At 31.7% G+C, this 19,965-nt stretch overlaps 1 protein-coding gene across 2 annotated transcripts; it reads right to left on the bottom strand.

Annotated features, from left to right (window-relative positions):
• Window positions 1-351: 351 nt before the first annotated feature.
• On the bottom strand, window positions 352-3,187 carry LOC105112579 (D-tagatose-1,6-bisphosphate aldolase subunit). 2 transcript variants are annotated; one of them, XM_011008314.1, is made up of 6 exons: window positions 2,782-3,187; window positions 2,365-2,465; window positions 2,073-2,189; window positions 1,869-1,970; window positions 1,103-1,150; window positions 777-1,011 (listed from the first exon to the last, which is right to left on the bottom strand). In XM_011008314.1, exons 1-6 carry the CDS (start codon window positions 3,008-3,010, stop codon window positions 985-987), a joined length of 624 nt encoding a protein of 207 aa, XP_011006616.1. In that variant the 5' UTR covers window positions 3,011-3,187; the 3' UTR covers window positions 777-984. The 2 variants fall into 2 exon arrangements, with proteins under 2 accessions (XP_011006615.1, XP_011006616.1); XM_011008313.1 differs by lacking the exons at window positions 777-1,011; window positions 1,103-1,150 and adding an exon at window positions 352-763 and having other exon boundaries at window positions 2,782-3,177.
• Window positions 3,188-19,965: the final 16,778 nt, after the last annotated feature.

Here is a 19,965-nt window from a genome sequence, read left to right as displayed (position 1 = left end):
ATTCAATAATCAAATAAAAAATTATAATTTTTTTTTACGTAATGTCACAACTAGATCTCAATTTAGATCTAGATTTATCTTACTAGTTTATAAATATATTTATTATATGTTTGAGGCAAATCTCTATCTAATTGTTGAAGCAAATCACCCTTTATTGTAAACCAAACTATATTAATTACTATATAAAATATTAAAGCAGGGAGATAAGAAATACAGAGCCTATATGATTTGGCAGGAACCGCTGGCTCCACCACTTTAAACGAATCTTAAGAAATTTGCCAGATCACTGATCCAGAACAACTGGAGTAACTGGAAACGCGCCACCAGGATAATTAGCTCCAAACTAGCAACTAAATAGAAAAACCAGTGGTTCAGAAGATTATCATTAGCGTCTTGGGTACTGTCATTGACTCCGATATAGAAAACAAGGTTTGGAACGTGGCACTGCCAATGGTACAGGGCAGTCTCAAATAATCAATTAGATATGAACATGAAGCTCACATTGAGCATGAATACAACGACAATCGATTTTTTTTTACATAAGACAATTCTTTTAGTTTATGTACAGAATGGACATTGGTCCATTCTTTGTTTACAAAAAATCCCATTGCCAATAAACCTTCTCTACAATCCCTCCACCACTCCGCACAGCAAGACGGAGTGTTTCGGAAGCAGGTGGAACCCCCCAAAGATATGGCACTGCCACCGTCATTGTTAGCTTTTCGTGCAATCCACCTTTGATGGCCTTCTCTGCTGTCACAACCTGAAAAGTGAAGATTCATGTGCATTTTCAGATATAGCCAATCCACACATACAAACTCCAGGGATAGGAATCCTATTAAATTATGGCTATACAAATAAAAGCAAGGCAACAAAGATGTCAGACAAATAAAAAATTAAAAGATAGTCCTTTGCAGAGGTAGATATGACCGGAATTTTAAAAAGAAGGGAGTTTGTCAAACCATGATTGAGAATAGTTCCCGTTCAGCTAAACACTAGCCCTATGTGTATCTGAAATAGATTGATAAGTATTAAAGGATGACTATGCTGCTTAGGGAATACACAAAAACACTTCTCCTATATTGAATTAGATCCCCATTACCTGTTGCATCATCCTGCAACCCACTCGCAGAAACTCCAAATGACCCGCGCAAAACATGCTCAAATTAGTTTAACATTCACACAAAACTTAATATGATATTGGCATTCAGCTAAATATAATGAATCCTAATATTGTCAACTTCGTATATATCAAGTCTAGAGCCAACAATTAGTAGGCCAATAGAAGGGTAGTTGTCTATTTTTTTCTTTTAAAAGTGTTGGGAAATATGATAACAATTATTTTTTAAAATACTTTATATTTAAAAATGTATCAAATTTTTTTTTTTAAATTTATCTTTAATATCAAGATATCAAATCAATCTAAAAACATTAAAAAATATAATTTTAAACAAAAATAATAATAAATTTTCATGAAAAGCAAATTGAAGTCAAACGGGAACTTCAACTTCAAGTCTAGTACAATTCTCAAAACACAATGTGACTTTCCTCGGTGGACTAAAAAACTGATGTGAATAACACCCAATCAGCACTAAGCATGCAAATAAAAAAAAAATTAAAACACTCTCCCGTGAATTTGGGAGAAAAAAGCTATAAATATATATATAAAGTCCCTACTTTGTAAGGCAACACTGGAGCCGTCGCTGGAAGAGAAAGCATGAAATAAATTAACCGTAAACATCTAATTTATTTTTCTCCTTGCTTTGAGTATGATCAAATAAACCAAATGAAGTTAACAGGATTAGATGAAGATTGCACTCTCAACATCAAAATATACCATTGAAATGCTAGATTAATTTAGTCATTACCTCCCCACCATGCTCCAAAACAGTGTCTTCTACAACATCACTCAACATCTCAATCGATCGGCAGAACCCAAAGATACAAAGCCTTCTCCCCGTATCAAGTCCCTAATATGACCACATCTCATATAAATAAAAAAAAAAAAAAAAGATATCAGGGCTACAGATTTTAAAGAAGACCCTAAAACAATGGGTCAAAAAATTACTTACATTAGTTGCTGCAATATCAAAGAGTGCACCCAAGCATAAGCCTTGATTTGGATCCATGTAATCACTCTCTTGAAAACGTTGAACTCTCTGAGAAGTTTTTGATTTCCCTCGCTTCCTCTGTTTAAGTCCATTGGAAAAATCAGATACTTACATTCAATTATGTGCAGAAAGTAGCAAACAATATACACATATTACATTCATGCAGACAAGTAAATGAGCAGCATTTAACCAATGTTATCTCAATTAGAAGAAAAGAAAAGAAAATGACACAAACAAAATCAAAACGGCATACGTTGGAAGAAGCGACAAGTCGAGGAACTACAGAGCCTCCAATCTGAACGAGCCCATCAGTTGTGAAAAGCGTGATTCTTTCTTCCTGAACCCATTCAATATCTGAAAACAAAATGCAAGAACAACCCCATTTGGCTTCGTCTCATGAAACCAAGAAAGAAAAATAGAGTCTTTCTTACACAAATATAATAAGAATTCAGTATCTTTAAATCGTATTAAAACTCGAAGAACATAACCCTTAATTTTATTTTCTAATTCCAAGAAAATAAAATACAAAGTCCCATACTTTATGGTGATTTTATAAACTGGAACTAAATGGGCCACATTCTAATTTGGTAATTAAAGATTTACAGCCGAAATCACGTAACTTTCTTTAAGATAATAAAACAGTAAGATGAAGAACAAAAGACATGTGTACCGTTGTCGCCATCGGACCAAGGAAAGAAACCAAGAGATTCATCGCCGAGGAAGTTGCCAGAGTCTGAAGCTTTACAAGTGAATCGAATTGAGCGAGAGGAGCGAGAGTGCGAAGCAGAGGATTTAAAAGGAGAGGCAAAGGAGAGAGATGAATTGGGTTCTCTGGAACGATAAATGTTAGAAGGGAGGGAAGAGAAGGGGGAGAAACAAAGAGCAGAGGTTTCTGCCATTAGAATTTGAAGAATCAGAAACAGAGGAGGAAAGGAAAAAGATTCAAGAGAGAGGAAGGATAGGGAATCTGGAGGAAAATGAAGGTAACGGCCTGAAGGGAAAGGAGAGAGTTTTGACGCCACATGTGGAATGGATGAACACGTGGCACATTATGACTTCTATTGCAAGAGAGCCAGAGAGTCCGGGTCTTGGAAAAACGGGTGGTCCCGGGCTTTTTTCAGCCAGCGGCGCTGCTCATGTTTATTAAATTATCCGATTATTTATTTATTCATGTCTCAATGATGAATTTGATAAGCTAAAATTAAATATGGATGAGTATAATTTTACAGTTAAGTTTAACCATTTTTTTTTAATATTTCCAATCTCAATCTGTTTTTATTTCATCATATTCACAAAAACTATACAGTTGCAGTATTATTTCACATTATTTATTAAAAACATATTTGTTTTCTTGAAAATAATTTTTAAAAAATAATTTTTTAAATTTTTTTATATTTATTTATTATTAAAAAATTTGTTAAAAAAAAAAACACTTCACAATCAAAGAAAAATTTAACTTGATTTTTTTAAAAAATATTTTTCTAAAAAATTTAAATAAAAAATATTTTTCAAAAAAAATTATTTTTCAACAAACAAACAGGCCTTAAAAATAATATTACAAGTTTTGTGATTAAAATAGTAAATATTAGATGAAAAATCAAAGTTATAAACATTAATTCATTAAACAAAAATGAAAAATAATTATAAATTGATTTTTTTAGTGTTGATGTCTAAAATGTTTTTAAAAAATATTTTAATATATTTTTAAATAAAAAATATATCATAATAACGATTAATAAGCTTATAAATATAATTTTAATCATTCTATTACTACCTTAAAGAAAAAAGAATAAAAATTTGCTCTGATCATATTTGCTTATTCGTACTCAAATCCCATTTCATGAAAGAAAATTTGGACTTGATTGGTACAAAGTCTACATACTAAAGAATGAGTTAGAAATGAAGAATTTATTATATCAAAAAGTTATACTGTATGTTAAAAAATTCATATTTTCATGAATAACTAATTTATGATAGAACTATATTTTCCAAACCTCTTTACTAGGCAATTTATATTATGTTAAAATCCCCTTGTCAACTGCACACAAGTTCCAAATCATACTTATAATGCTATCTATCTCCTATCAAACTTAAAGCATATGGAAAGAAGGATTCCATAGGTTAGTCCTTCTAAGACGTGGACTTTATAAAAGACTTGAAAGAACCACCAATGATATCTATAGTGCCCTTTACAAAGTAAGTTTAAAAGGACATTATTTTTTTATTTTAATTTTTTTTTGTCTCTTTTATTTCTTTGATCTGATTTACTTATATCCATTATTTGATTACTTACAAGTGATATAAAAAAATTATAATCAATACTCATTGTAGAAGTTTTATAAAGTCCAAAAGAATGAGGTCTTCTTGTAAAAAAAATAGTTATGATTCTTTTAACACTAAATCAACTTCTATTCAAATAAATATTTAAGAAAATTATTTGAACTTTTTTTTCTTTTATAAGGGCTCAGTTGCCTCCTTTAATAATAAAATCAATTCATTCAAAAAAATTCCAAACTTTGAAGTTATTATTATTATCTTTTAATTTTTTTTTAACTCTTTCAGCTTTAAAAATTAATTATGTTCATAAGATATATAAAAAAAAAACTCTAATTCATGTTACTAGGAAAAGTAATAGTACTTGCTAAATAAAATACTTTTTTTTGAAAGAGATAATGATTATCATGATTTCATTCATTCTCTAGAACCCTTGTCTATATATAGTTCTATTAGTATGTCTTCTCGTGTAGCTAGGAATCTTATTCTTTTAAAGCAACATTATTTATTAAAAGATGTAAATTGAAACTTGTGATTCTTGAATATGTTTTTTTATGACTTAATCCATCCCTCAGTAGTTTTTAATCTTCATTTATTTTAAACATAAGTTTTATTTTTTAATTGTGCTCATATATACCTCTTTACTATTATCTAATAAATTAAGATTATCTTCTCACCTTTAACTAAGGATTTTAGAAATTAGGTTGTTTGATTGATAAAATTCATTAATAAACATGATAAATAAATAAAATGATGAGAAGTGAACCTCCTATGTCTTATTCAATTATTGTTAAGATTTTAACTTATTCTATTAAAATTCTAACTTATATGCCTTCTTAATATGAAGATTTAACAAAAAAATATTTAAGGTCTCAATTTTTTATTTTTTTTAACAATGATCTTTTGATCAAGGAAAGACAAGTTAGAGGTTTTCTTTAGTTTTATCTAACAAGTTATCATAAAAACAAATAATGGAAACTCAAGTGCCATTAATTATTAATTGAATAAAGAAGAAATATAATCATGTTCCACTCTCTACCCCATATTTTACTACTTATATAATTACTTATATAATGAACAAATATTCTATAATTTCTCTTATCAATTAAAACAATAAGAGCATTTATAATACTCATCTTAATAAATAAGGGTAAACATGAAGTAAAATACTACACTTCATCAACCAAACTTAGAATCAGTAGTTAAGTTTTTGAATTCTCTCATTTCAAAATTTTCTTTCTTGCCTAAATTCTTCTTAACTTGCTTTGTTCTAGGGTTGATCTTACCTCTTATTCAATTGACACGACGAAAAGGTTGATGTCTTCTCCCAAGTGCAGGAGTGTTGAAGTAATAAATAACCCAGCGAGACCGAGGTCGAACCACAAGGAGGTTAATTGTACAAATTATAAACAACAACAATAACAACAACAACAACAACAATAATAATAATAAAGAAAAAGAAGGAGAAGAAGAAGATGATGATGAGAACTTTGAGATGGAATATTAATGTAATGATTAAACAATGATAATAACAAATGTCAAGGTTAGAGATTCCACTAATGGTATGTCAAACAAGTATAATATAAACTCTTATTATTCAATTGGAAACCACATATAAAGGAGGTTCTAATCAAATTATAGATTGGTAACATGGTTATATTAGTCATCTTATTCGATTAATGCTAATACTTGTAAATCTCGTCAAGCATTCATGATTATAACTTATGTTAACAACAAATCAAGTTCCTTTCATAGCTTAGGTGTCGGTTATACCATACAATATGAACTATGAAAGTGCCAAGCATTTGTTGTACCAAGTGTTATACAACATAAATCAAGATTAGTTATTTAACAAGCAAAGTATTAAAGAGTGAACAAGATAACAAATAGAAAACACGTTAGTATCAAACATTAAAATCCATATTAAGTTTACGTTATACTTATTCTTACACCATTAGTGTAACCTTTTCACCTTGACATAATTAACTTAGCTAGACATAATGAAAGAAAGAAAAATAGATAAACAAAATAAGAACATAAAAGTTAACTAAATAAAGGAAAAGAAATGAAAGGCATAAACTTAATATTAATGAAAGCAAAGCATAAACATTACAAAAAATACAAAGAGAGAAAGGAAGAGCATGATCTTGATCTGGAAACCAAGATGTCTAAATGCATGGAAAATGCCTCCTTTTATAGGCTAAAATTGAGAACTATTGATTTGATGACTAATTGATAAGTGGGTGGCCAACTCTTGACTTGGTGACAATCCTTATCTTCTCTTGTCTGCCCAATACGTCATTGATAACGTCAAAATTGGAGCTAGTTGAAAACATGAAAGTTATAGACAATTATCTCAGCTTTCTTGTGTAAACAATTCAGCTCATTTGGACTTCTAGAACTCCAGATATAGCTAAAATACTGAACAGTGCTCGGGCTGGAAGACAGATTCGGGCTTTTTTGTTGTTGCTACAATTTGGACGTGATAATGGCCTTTTTAGATCTTGGGCTCCATATGAAAGTTATAAGCCTATGTCTTACCTTTCCATCCATATAAATTGGACCTAAATCTGAGATATATAGCTCCAGATATGACCCAATTACAGAATAGTATTCCGGTTTGGATTGCACCGACATCTCTTTTCTAGGTTTGGTCATCTCTTTATCCTTGCAATTTAAGTTCTTAAAGTCATCAATCAATCCTTTCATTTATGTGATAGGCCTACATTTAAAATGAACATTTACCATAAATTAAAGGTATCTTATATTATTAGATATATTATTATAAAATATGCATAGACATTTACCACAAATTATAGGTATCTTATATTATTAGATACATTATTATAAAACATATTTTAGTTAAGGAGTTATTGATACTTCAAGTGCAAAATGATGATATAAAACCATGATAAAAATGCAATTTTAAGTACTAATCACACCCCCCAACCAGCTTATTACTAGTCCCTAGTAATCAAAGCGTTAAAATAGAAAACAAATTTGTGGGCTGGAAGACAGATTCGGGCTTCTTTGTTGTTGCTACAATTTGTATGGTATAACCGACACCTGCTTCATTCTTTCTTCGATTTCCAGCTTAACTTCCATTAATCTATCCAGATAAACAAACTCTCATTAAATTTATATATCTGCTCAATACCTCTTAACAAGATATTAATAAACCTTTCTTTTGTGCTCAATGTATCAACACATAATTATGGGGCTTTTTTTTAGAACAAAACAAATTTTTTGTTGTAATGTTTAAGGTTAACTTTCTTGAGTTGGGATTATTATTTTTGTCTTTTTAAAAAAATATATATACATATAATTTAAAAACATCATGCATCTTTAACCCATGTAACGAGCTTTCAGCTAATGACTCCTAGACTAGTTGGTTTTAGGGCATTAGGTGTTAAGACACCCCAACGAGCTTAGTAACTCGGGTCGCAGATACTGATATGTAGATAGTGCAATGTTTGATTCCCTTAAGCTTTTCTCCTCAACCCATATAACAAGTAGTGGGCCAATAGCTCCTAAGTTAGTTGACTTTAGGGTATTAGGTGTTAAAACAGCCATTCGGGCTTAATTGCTTAAGTTAGGGAGGCTACGAAACCAAACTTATCTATATTTTAATTATCATCATTTTTTTATTTTTTATTTTTCTTTTTCTTTTCATGTTTTTTTAATTATATACAATCCCTTTCCCTTAGTTGTTATCTTTAACTGGCAAATAGGGTCTTTTTCAGTCAGATTTCCAAGACTAAGTCGATCATGTTCTTTATGAAAATGAGGCTATAAATCATGAATTGCATTATGCACATCTCCACTAGGATGCGTCTCAAGAGTTAATAGAAGATTATCTAAAGACTCCTTACTCAAGCCATCCTTAATGAATTATATTTTATCTTCACGGTTTATAGATACCATTCCTAAAGAATGTCATTTTGTATTACAAGTCCATCTGGCACATCGGTGACAGACTTTTAGTCATTTTGCACGACGTTTCTTTGCAAAAGTGTTTTTACCTGTCCCAGGCATGTATGAAATAAAAGAGTTGGAAGACTCACCTGATAATCAGATCTTTGCTTCAATTATCCAGCGAATATCTTCAGGAATTTCATGGTTCATTAACAACCTCAATCTTTCACACCTAGCATGGTAAATTTTTATAATCGCATTCTAAGGCAGAGCAGGAAAATACTTTTTCAATTTTTCAAAAGTGGTGTCCATTTTTGTTTTGTTTTTAAAGAGAAGTGGAGAAGAGATGTAAAGAAAAGAGAAGGAACAAGGAATTGAATAAATATATACAGAGATACCAATTATCATGGGAAATTGAAAGAACCGACTTAAGAGTCACGGAGTACTGTTATCTGCCATTTGACCGAGGTTGGAGAAAGACTAGCAAAACAAAAGTCACACAAAAAAGAAACAAAAATATGAGAAAAACAAAATAATCAACCTTGATATACAGGATCATTCAAACCAATGGATTCATTTTCATAAGAAAATTATCAAAGTAAGCTTTCAAATAATGTCCATTGACCTTGAAAACATTACCATTCTTTAGATTCTCAATGTCAAAGGCCCCATAAGGATATACATGTTTCACAACAAATGGACAGCTCCATCTTGATCTTAGCTTTCCAAGAAATAAATGGAGTCGAGAATTATAAAGCAAAATGTTTTGACCAACATCAAATGTTTTTCTCAAGATTCTTTTATCATGAAAGTCTTTGATTCTTGCTTTATGAATTTTTGAATTCTCATATGCATCATTTCTTATTTCTTCAAGCTCATTTTTTTGTAACTTACGCAGTTGACTAGCATCATCCAGGTTTGAATTGAAAGCTTTAATAGCCCAATAAGCTTTGTATTCAAGTTCCACAGGCAAATGACAAGGTTTTCCATAAACCAACCTATAAGGTGACATACCTAATGATGTTTTAAAAGCAATTCGATAGGCCCAAAGTGCATCATTAAGTCTTAAAGACCAGTCCTTTCGATTAGGGTTCACTGTTTTTTCCAAGATTTGTTTGATCTCCCTATTAGCAAGTTCTACTTGTCCATTTGTCTAGGGGTGATTAGGGGTGGCAACTTTGTGTGTGATTTCATATTTCTTCATTAAAGACTCAAATGGCTTGTTACAGAAATGTGTTCCACCATCACTTATCATGGCCCGAGGGATTCCAAATCGACTCAAAATGTTTTCTTTCAAAAACTTAATGACTATTTTATAATTGTTGTTACGACTTGGAATTGCTTCTATCCATTTTGAAACATAGTCTACTGTGACTAATATGTACACAAAACCAAATGATGGAGGAAATGGACCCATAAAATCTATACCCCAACATTCAAAAATTTCAATGACAAGAATAGTACTTAAAGGCATCATGTGATGTTTTGAAAGAGATCCTAACTTTTGACAATTTTCACAAGATTTGTAGAATGCATGTGTGTGTTTGAACATGGTGGGCCAATAAAATCCACATTGTAAGATTTTTCCGGCTGTCTTTTTTGATGAAAAATGACCCCCACATGCCTTAGAATGACAAAATTTGATGACGTTACTTACCTCATTGTCGAGAATGCATCTTCGAAATATTTGATCAGGACCATATTTGAATAAATAAGAGTCATCCTAATAAAAGTTCTTCACTTCGTTCAAGAACTTTCTTTTGTCTTGGGTGACCCAATGCGTTGGCAAATGTCCTAAAATAAGAAAATTAACAATATTAGCAAACCAAGGCATTACAGTGACAGAAAGTAAAGATTCATCAGGAAAGTAGTCATCGATTGGTGTGATGTCAGATTTCAAATCAGTTATCAATCTTGACAAATGATCCACGACAACATTTTTTGTGCCTTTCTTATCCTTGATTGTGATATCGAATTCTTGAAGTAACAAAATCCACCGCACCAATCTAACTTTATAATCCTTCTTAGAAAGAAGATATTTCAACGCTGCTTGATCGGTAAAAACAATAACAGGTGAGCCAACAAGATAAGATCTGAATTTTTCACATGCAAATACTACAGCAAGTAATTCTTTTTAAGTGGTTGTGTAATTTATTTAAGCACTATTTAAAGTTTTGCTTGCATAGTAAATTACATAGGGTTTCTTATCTTTTCTTTATCCTAAAACAGCACCCACGGCATAATCACTAGCATCACACATTATTTCAAAATGTAATGACCAATCAGGAGGTTGAATAACAGGAGCAAATGTAAGCAAGTTTTTAAGTTTAACAAAGGCTTTTTCACAATATTCAGTCCATTCAAAAACATTATCCTTTGTTAGAAAGTTACACAATGGCTTAGATATTATACTAAAATCTTTGATAAACCTTATATAAAAACCAGCATGTCCTAAAAATGATCTAACATTTTTAACAGATTTTAGTGTTGGCAAGTTGGCAATTAACTCAATTTTAGATTTATCAACCTCAATTCCTATTGATGAAACAATGTGATCAAGTACAATGTCGTTTGTTACCATAAAATGATATTTTTCCCAATTCAGCACAAGATTCTTCTCTTCACACCTGTTCAAAACCTTTTCCAAATTAGTTAAACAATTATCAAATGAATCACCAAAAATAGAAAAATCATCCATAAATATCTCAAGAAAGCGTTCAACCATATCACTGAATATGCTAAGCATGCATCTTTGAAACGTGGCTGGTGCATTACATAATCCAAAAGGCATCCTTCGATATGCAAATGTACCAAATGGACATGTGAAAGTAGTTTTCTCTTGATCTTCAAATGCAATTTGAATTTGGTTGTAACCTAAATAACCATCTAGAAAACAATAAAATTCATGACTTGCAACTCTTTCTAGAATTTGATCCATGAAAGGTAAAGGAAAGTGATCTTTTCTAGTCATTGAATTAAGTTTCCTATAGTTAATGCACATGCGCCAACCAGTAATAGTTCTCGTTGGAATTAACTCATTTTTCTCATTTGTTATCACAGTAACTCTAGACTTTTTAGGTACAACTTGGGTAGGATTTACCCATTTGCTATCAGAAATAGGATAAATGATTCCATTATCTAGAAGTTTAATGACTTCATTCCTCACTACTTCTTTCATATTAGGATTAAGCCTTCGTTGCATTTCTCTAGAGGGTTTAGTATTTTCCTCCAAATAAATCTTATGTGTGCAAATCAAAGGACTAATTCCTTTTATGTCAGCTATGGTCCATCCTAATGCATTTTTGTGCATTTTAAGAGTTTGTAATAACTTACCTTCTTGATAAACATTAAGTTTGGAAGAAATTATTACCGGAAAAGTTTCATTTTCTCCCAAAAATGAGTATTTGAGATTATATGGCAATGGTTTCAAATCAGGTTTTGGTGGTTGAACACTTGAAGGTATGGACCCAATTGATCGTGGTGGCAATTCCTCAATTTTTGGTCTCCAAATATTTGCCTTTGATTCTTTCTGAAAATAAACCATTTGCAAATCTTCAGATTCATTAAACTCAGTTTCATTGGAAGAATTTTCAAATTGATCATAAATTATTTTTTCAATAAAATCTACTTCCTGTAAATCATTATCATCTCCAGGTTGCTTGCAAATGTTAAAAACATTCATTTTTAATGTCATGTTTCCAAAAGATAACTTCATCACTCCATTCCTATAATTAATCAATACATTAGAAGTTGTAAGAAATGGACGTCCTAAAATAACAGGAATTGAATTGCATGCTTCAACAGGTTGTGTATCCAAGACAATAAAATCCACAGGAAAGATGAATTTATCAACTTGTACTAACACATCTTGAACTATTCCTCTAGGCATTTTTGTAGATCTATCAGTAAGTAAAAGAGTTACAGAAGTAGGTTTTAACTCACCTAGATTGAGACTTTGAAAAACCAAGTATGGAAGTAAATTCACACTAGCTTCAAGATCAAGTAAAGCTCTGTCAATTTTATGTTCTCCAATAAAGTAAGAAATTGTAGGATAACCAAGGTCTTTATATTTCAAAGCATTATTGTTCTGAAGAATAGCACTTACTTGTTCGGCTAAGAAGGCTTTCTTTTTCACATTCAATTTTCTCTTTATAGTGCATAGATCTTTCAAAAATTTAGCATAAGATGGTACTTGTTTAATAGCATCTAGCAAAGGTATATTAATCCTTACCTGTTTGAAAGTTTCAAAGATTTCAGAATTGTGATTGACTTTCCTTTGTTTGGTCATGGCATGAGGAAATGGAAGTGCTGGTGGGAAATTAGTCTCTTCCTTGCAATGATCAGGTTCAACCATTTCCTTACCCTTGGAGACTAACTCATCTTCTTTCTCATAGGGTTCAAGAATAGGTTTTTTAATAACCTTACCACTGCGCAAAGTAGTGACTGATTTGACTTGATCTAGATGTTGGCTTCCAGAACTGCTTGTACTTGAATTGTATTGCCCTTTGGGATTTTGCTGGGGTTGAGATGGAAACTTACCTTTCTCTTGAAAACTAAGAGCGGATGTGAACTTTGCAAGAGTATCTTTCAAATCAGTCATGGTTTAAGCATTTTGAGAGTTGATTGTCTCTTGCTTTTCAATGAATGCATGTAATGTTTCCTCAAGATTTCTTCTAGGAGGGGGAATATAAGGAGGTGCATATCCATGAGAATTTTGAAAATTATATTGTGTTTAAAATGGTGGCTATGAAGTTTGTGCATTATTGTTACCACTCTTCCAACTAAAATTTGGGTGATTTCTCCAACCAAGGTTGTATGTTTGTAAGTACGGGTTATGACTTGGTCTTTGGAAACTATTTAAAGCACTGGCTTGTTCATGGAGACATTCTTTAAAAGAAGGCAACGTGGGACAATCATTGGTTGAGTGTTCATTGGTTTCACAAATTTGACACACAATTTCTTGAATAGATTTTAATTGACCACTCTTTTTTAATTGTAGTGCCTCAACTTTTTTAGCTAAAGATGCAAATTTGGCTTGGAGGTCATGATTTTCCCTAAGGCTATACATGCCTCCATTAGATGTATGAGGTTGAGTTTTACCTGGTGCTTCACAAGTACATGTGGTGTCCCAATTTTGAGCATTTTCAACTAGCAAGTCTAGGTACTCCATTGCTTCATCAAGGCCTTTATTTTCAAAAGCTCCATTGCATATCAATTCCATCATTTGCCTATCTTTAGGTGTTAACCCTTCATAAAATTATGAAAAAAATCTTGATGTTTCAAAACCATGATGAGGACAGGTATTTGAGTAAAAGTGGTGATTTGTCTTTTGAAAGAGTTTGTTCTATGAGAAGGGAAAAATTTCTTTAAAAACTGTTGTTGTATTTCATCCCAAGCATGAATGGATCCTGACCTAATATTTTGTAGCCATGTTTTAGCTTTATCTTTTAACAAAAAAGAAAAAAAAGCTTTAATCTGATGGTGTTCATGCTACAATTTAAGTCATTATAAGTGCTACAAACTTCTTCAAATTCTCTTAAGTGCAAGTATGAATTTTCTAATTCTAAGCCATGAAAAGTGGGTAAAAGCTGAATAATACCTGGCTTAAAATTAAAATGAGATGTATCAAGAGGAAAAACAATACATGATGGTGCACTTGTTCTTGTTGGATTCATATGATCTCTAAGTGTTCTAACATGATTATTCTCATTATTTTTATTATTCTCATTATGAATTGATTGGTTATCTTCTTCGGCCATGTTTTCTAAAGAAAATGATGATTTTCTAGAAAGTCTACCACTTAATGTACGTGTTCAAACTCTCATGCAAATACAAAAGAAAATAAAAGAAAAAAGAAAAAGAAACAACAATTAGAAAAACAAATAAAAGTGAAAATAAAATAAAATAAAATATTTAATTTATACAATAACTTACCTTCCCGGCAACGGCGCCAAAAACTTGACACGATCAAAGAGTTGATATCTTATCCCAAGTGCAGGAGTGTCAAAGTAAAATAACCCAGCAAGACCAGGGTCGAACCACAAGGAGGTAAATTATATAAATTACAAATAAAGAAAAAGAGTTGAATAGAATAATAACAGAAAAAGAGTTGAAGAAAGTTTTGGGATGTGATATTGATGTACGGATTAAACAATAACAAAACATATGTCAAGGTTATAGGATTAACTAATGGTATTTCAAATAAATATAATATAAACTCTTTTTATTACTCATCTAGAAACCACACACAAAGGAGGTTCTAATCGGATGATTTCTCGTTATTAGCTCATTATAAATTACTAACATGATCATATTAATTATCTTATCTAAGTAATACTATACTTATAAATATCATCAAGCATTCATATTGCTAGTTTATGTTAACAACAAATCAAGTTCCTATCATAATAATGATGTCGGCCGAAGACTATGAAGGATCAAGCATTTGATGTACCAAATATTATACAACACAAATCTAAATTAACTATTTAATAAGTAAGGTATTAAGAATTAGTAAGATAGAAAGACAAAACATGTTAAATAACAATCTTTCTTGGATATAAACATTTAAAGCCCATATTGAGTTTATATTATACCTATTCTAACACCATTAGAGAAACCTTTTCACCTTGATATAATTAATTTAGCTAAACATTAAGAAGGAGAAAAACATAAATAAACAATATAAAAACATAAACATAATATAAGCTAACTAAGTATAGTTAAGGAAATGAAAGAGCATAAACAAGAGATTACTATAGCATAAAAGAAAACTTGAACATTACAAAGATGTAGAGAGAAAGCAAGAAGATAACTTTGATTTGAAAATTAATATGACTAAATACACGGGCAATGCCTCCTTTTATAGGCTAAGTTTCAGAACTATTGATTGATTGAAGAATTGGTGGGCATCCATTGATTTGGTGGCTAGTTTTTGACATTAATGACTGCTGTTTTTTTGATATTGTGGGCTGATTATTGATATTGTTGGATGGCTAAAATATCATTGCTCACATCAGAATTATAGCCAACTGAATTGTGGAAGTTGTGGGCAATTGTCTCAGCTTTCCAACAAAAAAAACCAGAGCTCATTTGGACTTCTAGAACTCAAGATATGAGCCAAAAACCGAATAGTATTTAAGTTGGAGGACAACTTTAGACGTCTTCGTTGTTGCTAAGATTTGAGCTTGAAAACGGCAGAATTGAGTCTTTGAGTCCCTACAAAAGTTGTAGGTCTATTTATTACCTTTCCATTGATATGAAATGGACCTAAATCTGATATCTACAACTCTAGATATGATTAAATTACCGAACGGTGTTCGAGTTTGGAATGCACCAGCAACACTTTGCTAAGTTTGGCCTTCTTTTTATCCTTTCAATTTCAATCCTTAAACTCATCAATCAATCCTTTTATTTATGTGATAGACCTGTATTTAGGATGAACATTTACTATGAATTAAAGGTATATTATATTTTTAGACTTGCTAATATAAAACATGCTTTTGTTAGGGAATTTAATGATACTTCAGGTGCAATATGATGACATAAATCCTTAATGAGAATGCACTTTTAAGTACTAATCACCTTTCTAAATTCTCATCTATAAAACCCACTCTTCCTTCCCTTCTTTCTTATCAAATATAGAAGTGTGTAGAAATGACAAGCTCCTCAAGTCATCAAATAAAAAGTATTTGTGTTTTTGGTGGATCTACTCCTAGAAAAGAAAAGGAGTTTTTAGAATCAGCAAATCATCTTGGTCAGTTGCTAGATGAGAGAAAGATTCATTCAGTGTATGGGGGAGGCAGTCTTGGGTTAATGAGAGATACTTCAATAGTTGTATTTTTAGGAGGTAGTCAAGTTTTGGGGGTCGTCCCCGAAACTTTAGCACAAGGGGACATCATTAGAAAAACAATTGGAGAGGAACTTCAGGTCTCTATAATGTCAGCTTGAATGAATGTAATATTTAACCATGTTGATGCCTTTATTGCTTTACTAGGTGGTCTAGGCACATTGAAAGAGATCTTTTATATTTCCTCTTGGGCTCAACTGCACATTCACCATAAACCCATAGGTTTGTTTATTGTTAATGGTTATTAGATAAGTTGTTGTCTTTTCTTGATTATGCTGTGGAATAGGAATTTCTAACATCTTCTACATGACAAATCATAATCTTTGCTGCTACTGTTGAATAATTGATTGACCAACTACAATCTTTCATTCTTGTGATTGATCCTTCCATGAGTCGCATAAATTGGTCATCTAAGGAAAGCTGATTAGTACTTAAAAGTGCATTTTTATCATGGTTTTATATCATCATTTTGCACTTGAAGTATCAATAACTCCTTAACTAAAATATGTTTTATAATAATGTATCTAAATCAATAACTCCTTAACCAAAGCATGTTTTATAATAATATATCTAATAATATAAGATACCTATAATTTGTGGTAAATGTCTATTTTTAATGCAGGTCTATCACATAAATAAAAGGATTGATTGATGACTTGAAGAACTTAAATTGCATGGATAAAGAGATGGTCAAACTTAGAGAAGAGATGTCGGTGCAATCCAAACCGGAACACTGTTCGGTAATTGGGTCATATCTGGAGCTACAGATCTCAGATTTAGGTCTAATTTATATGGATGGAAAGGTAAGACATAGGTCTACAACTTTCATATGGAGCCCAAGATCTAAAAAGGCCATTATCAAGTCCAAATTGTAGCAACAACAAAGAAGTCCGAATCTGTCTTCCAGCCCGAGCACTGTTCGGTATTTTAGCCCTATCTGGAGTTCTAGAAGTCCAAATGAGCTGAATGTTTACACAAGAAAGATGAGACAATTGGATACAACTTTCATGTTTGCAACTGGCACCAATTGTGACGTTATCAATGACGTTTTGGGCAGACAAGAGAAGATAAGGATTGTCACCAAGTCAAAAGTTGGCCACCCACTTATCAATTAGTCATCAAATCAATAGTTCCCAATTTTGGCCTATAAAAGGAGGCATTTGCCATGCATTTAGGCATCTTGGTCTCCAGATCAAGATCATGCTCTTGCTTTGTCTCTTTGTATTTTTTGTAATGTTTATGCTTTGCTTTCATTAATATTAAGTTTATGCCTTTCATTTCCTTTCCTTTACTTAGTTAACTTTTATGTTCTTATTTTGTTTATCTATTTTTCTTTCTTTCATTATGTCTAGCTAAGTTAGTTATGTCAAGGTGAAAAGGTTACACTAATGGTGTAAGAATAAGTATAGTGTAAACTCAATATGGACTTTAATGTTTGATACTAACATGTTTTGTATTTGTTATCTTGTTCACTCTTTAATACTTTGCTTGTTAAATGACTAATCTTGATTTATGTTGTATAACACTTGGTACAACAAATGCTTGGCACTCTCATAGCTCATACTGTATGGTATAACCGACACCTGAGCTATGAAAGGAACTTGATTTGTTGTTAACATAAGTTATAATCATGAATGCTTGACGAGATTTACAAGTATTAGCATTAATCGAATAAGATGACTAATGTAATCATGTTAACAATCTATAATATGATTGGAACCTCCTTTGTGTGTGGTTTCCAATTGAATAATAAGAGTTTATACTATATTTGTTTGACATACCATTAGTGGAACCTCTAACCTAGACATTTGTTATTATTATTGTTTAATCCTTACATTAATTTTTCATCTCCAAGTTCTCATCATCATCTTCTTCTTCTCTTTCTTTATTACTATTACTATTATTATTATTATTATTATTATTATTATAGTTATTATTGTTATTGTCATTGTTGTTATTATTGTTATTATTATTATTATTATTGTTGTTGTTGTTGTACTATTATCGTTTATAATTTGTACAATTAACCTTCCTGTGGTTCGACCCCGGTCTTGCCGGGTTATTTATTACTTCGACACTCCTGCACTTGGAAGAAGACATCAATCTTTTTGTCGTGTCAAGTTTTTGGCGCCGTTGCCGGGGAGGTAAGTTCTTGTATAAATTATAGTTTTTATTTTATTTTTTCTTTTCACTTTTCTTGTATATTAACTTTGTTTCTTTTCTCTTGTTTCTTCTTCTTTTGTTTTCTTCTTCCTTTTATTCTATTCCTACACGTGCATGAGAGTGTGGTCACGTACATCAAGTGGTAGACTTTGTAGGATATCCTCATCATTTTCAGAAAATATAGCCGAAGAAGATAATCAATCACTTCAAAATGAGAATAATGAGAATAACCGTGCTAGAACACTTAGAGACCACATGAATCCCACAAGAACAAGTGCACCATCATGCATAGTTTTTCCTCCTGATGCATCTCATTTTAATTTTAAACCAGGTATTATTCAACTGTTACCTTCTTTTCATGGTTTAGAATTGGAAAATCCATACTTGCATTTAAGGGAATTTGAGGAGGTCTGCAACACATATAATAACTTAAATTGTAGCATGAACACCATCAGATTAAAGCTTTTTCCTTTTTCATTAAAAGATAAAGCTAAAACATGGCTACAAAATTTAAGACCAGGATCCATTCGTGCTTGGGATGAAATGCAATAACAATTTTTAAAGAAGTTTTTTCCATCTCATAGAACAAACTCTTTCAAGAGACAAATCACCACTTTCACTCAAAAACCAGGAGAAACATTTTACAAATGTTGGGATAGGTATCGAGATTTGCTTAGTACTTGCCCCCATCATGGTTTTGAAACATGGAGATTGATTTCACATTTCTATGAAGGGTTAACATCTAAAGATAGGCAAATGGTTGAATTGATGTGCAATGGAACTTTTGAAGATAAAGACCCTGATGAAGCAATGGAGTACTTAGACTTGTTAGCTGAAAATGCTCAAAATTGGGACACTGCGGGTACATATGAGGCACCGAGTAAAACTCAACCTCATACATCTAGTGGAGGTATGTACAACCTTAGGGAAGATCATGACCTTCAAGCCAAGTTTGCATCTTTAGCTAGAAAAGTCGAGGCACTAGAATTAAAAAAGAGTGGTCAATTAAAATCTGTTGAAAACATTGTGTGTCAAATCTGTGAAACAAATGAACACTCAACCAACGATTGTCCAACCTTGCCTTCTTTTAAGGAATGTCTCCATGAACAAGCCCATGCTTTAAACAGTTTCCAAAGGGCCAACCACAACCCATACTCCCAAACATACAACCCTGGTTGGAGAAATCATCCAAATTTCAGTTGGAAGAGTGAGAACAACAATGCACAAACTTCACAACCACAGTTTCAAGCACACTATAGTTTCCAAAATTATCATGGATATGCACCTCCTTATGCTCCACCTCCTACAAGAAATTTTGAGGAAACTTTGTATGCATTCATTGAAAAGCAAGAGATAATCAACAATCAACTTGCTCAAAGCATAACAGATTTTAAAGATACTCTTGCAAAATTCACATCTGCTCTCAATTTTCAACAGCAAGGTAAGTTTCCATTTGAACCACAGCAAAATCTCAAGGAGCAATACAATGCAAATGCAAGTAGTTATGGAAGTCAACACATGGATCAAGTCAAATCAGTCACTACTCTACGCAGTGGTAAGGTTATTGAAAAACCCTCTCTTGAACCTTATGAGAAAGATGATGAGTCAATTTCTAAGGGAAAGGAAGGGGTTGAATCTGAAAATTGCAAAGAA

The sequence above is a fragment of the Populus euphratica genome, unplaced genomic scaffold (assembly GCF_000495115.2).
Source record: "Populus euphratica unplaced genomic scaffold, PopEup_1.0 scaffold351.1, whole genome shotgun sequence".
Taxonomy (NCBI): Eukaryota; Viridiplantae; Streptophyta; class Magnoliopsida; order Malpighiales; family Salicaceae; genus Populus; species Populus euphratica.
The sequence above is the reverse complement of the archived record's forward strand: the minus strand, read 5'-3'. Positions and strand labels throughout refer to the sequence as shown.

Bases quoted from the DNA above. Each gene is read 5' to 3' on its own strand.
- LOC105112579 (XM_011008313.1), bottom strand. From the start codon at position 3,010: ATGGCAGAAACCTCTGCTCTTTGTTTCTCCCCCTTCTCTTCCCTCCCT. The intron at 2,466-2,781 runs GTACACATGTCT...TTTTGTTTTCAG, and splicing joins TTGGTCCGATGGCGACAACG to ATATTGAATGGGTTCAGGAA. The intron at 764-1,868 runs GTAATGACTAAA...TTCACTTTTCAG, and splicing joins TTTTGGAGCATGGTGGGGAG to GTTGTGACAGCAGAGAAGGC.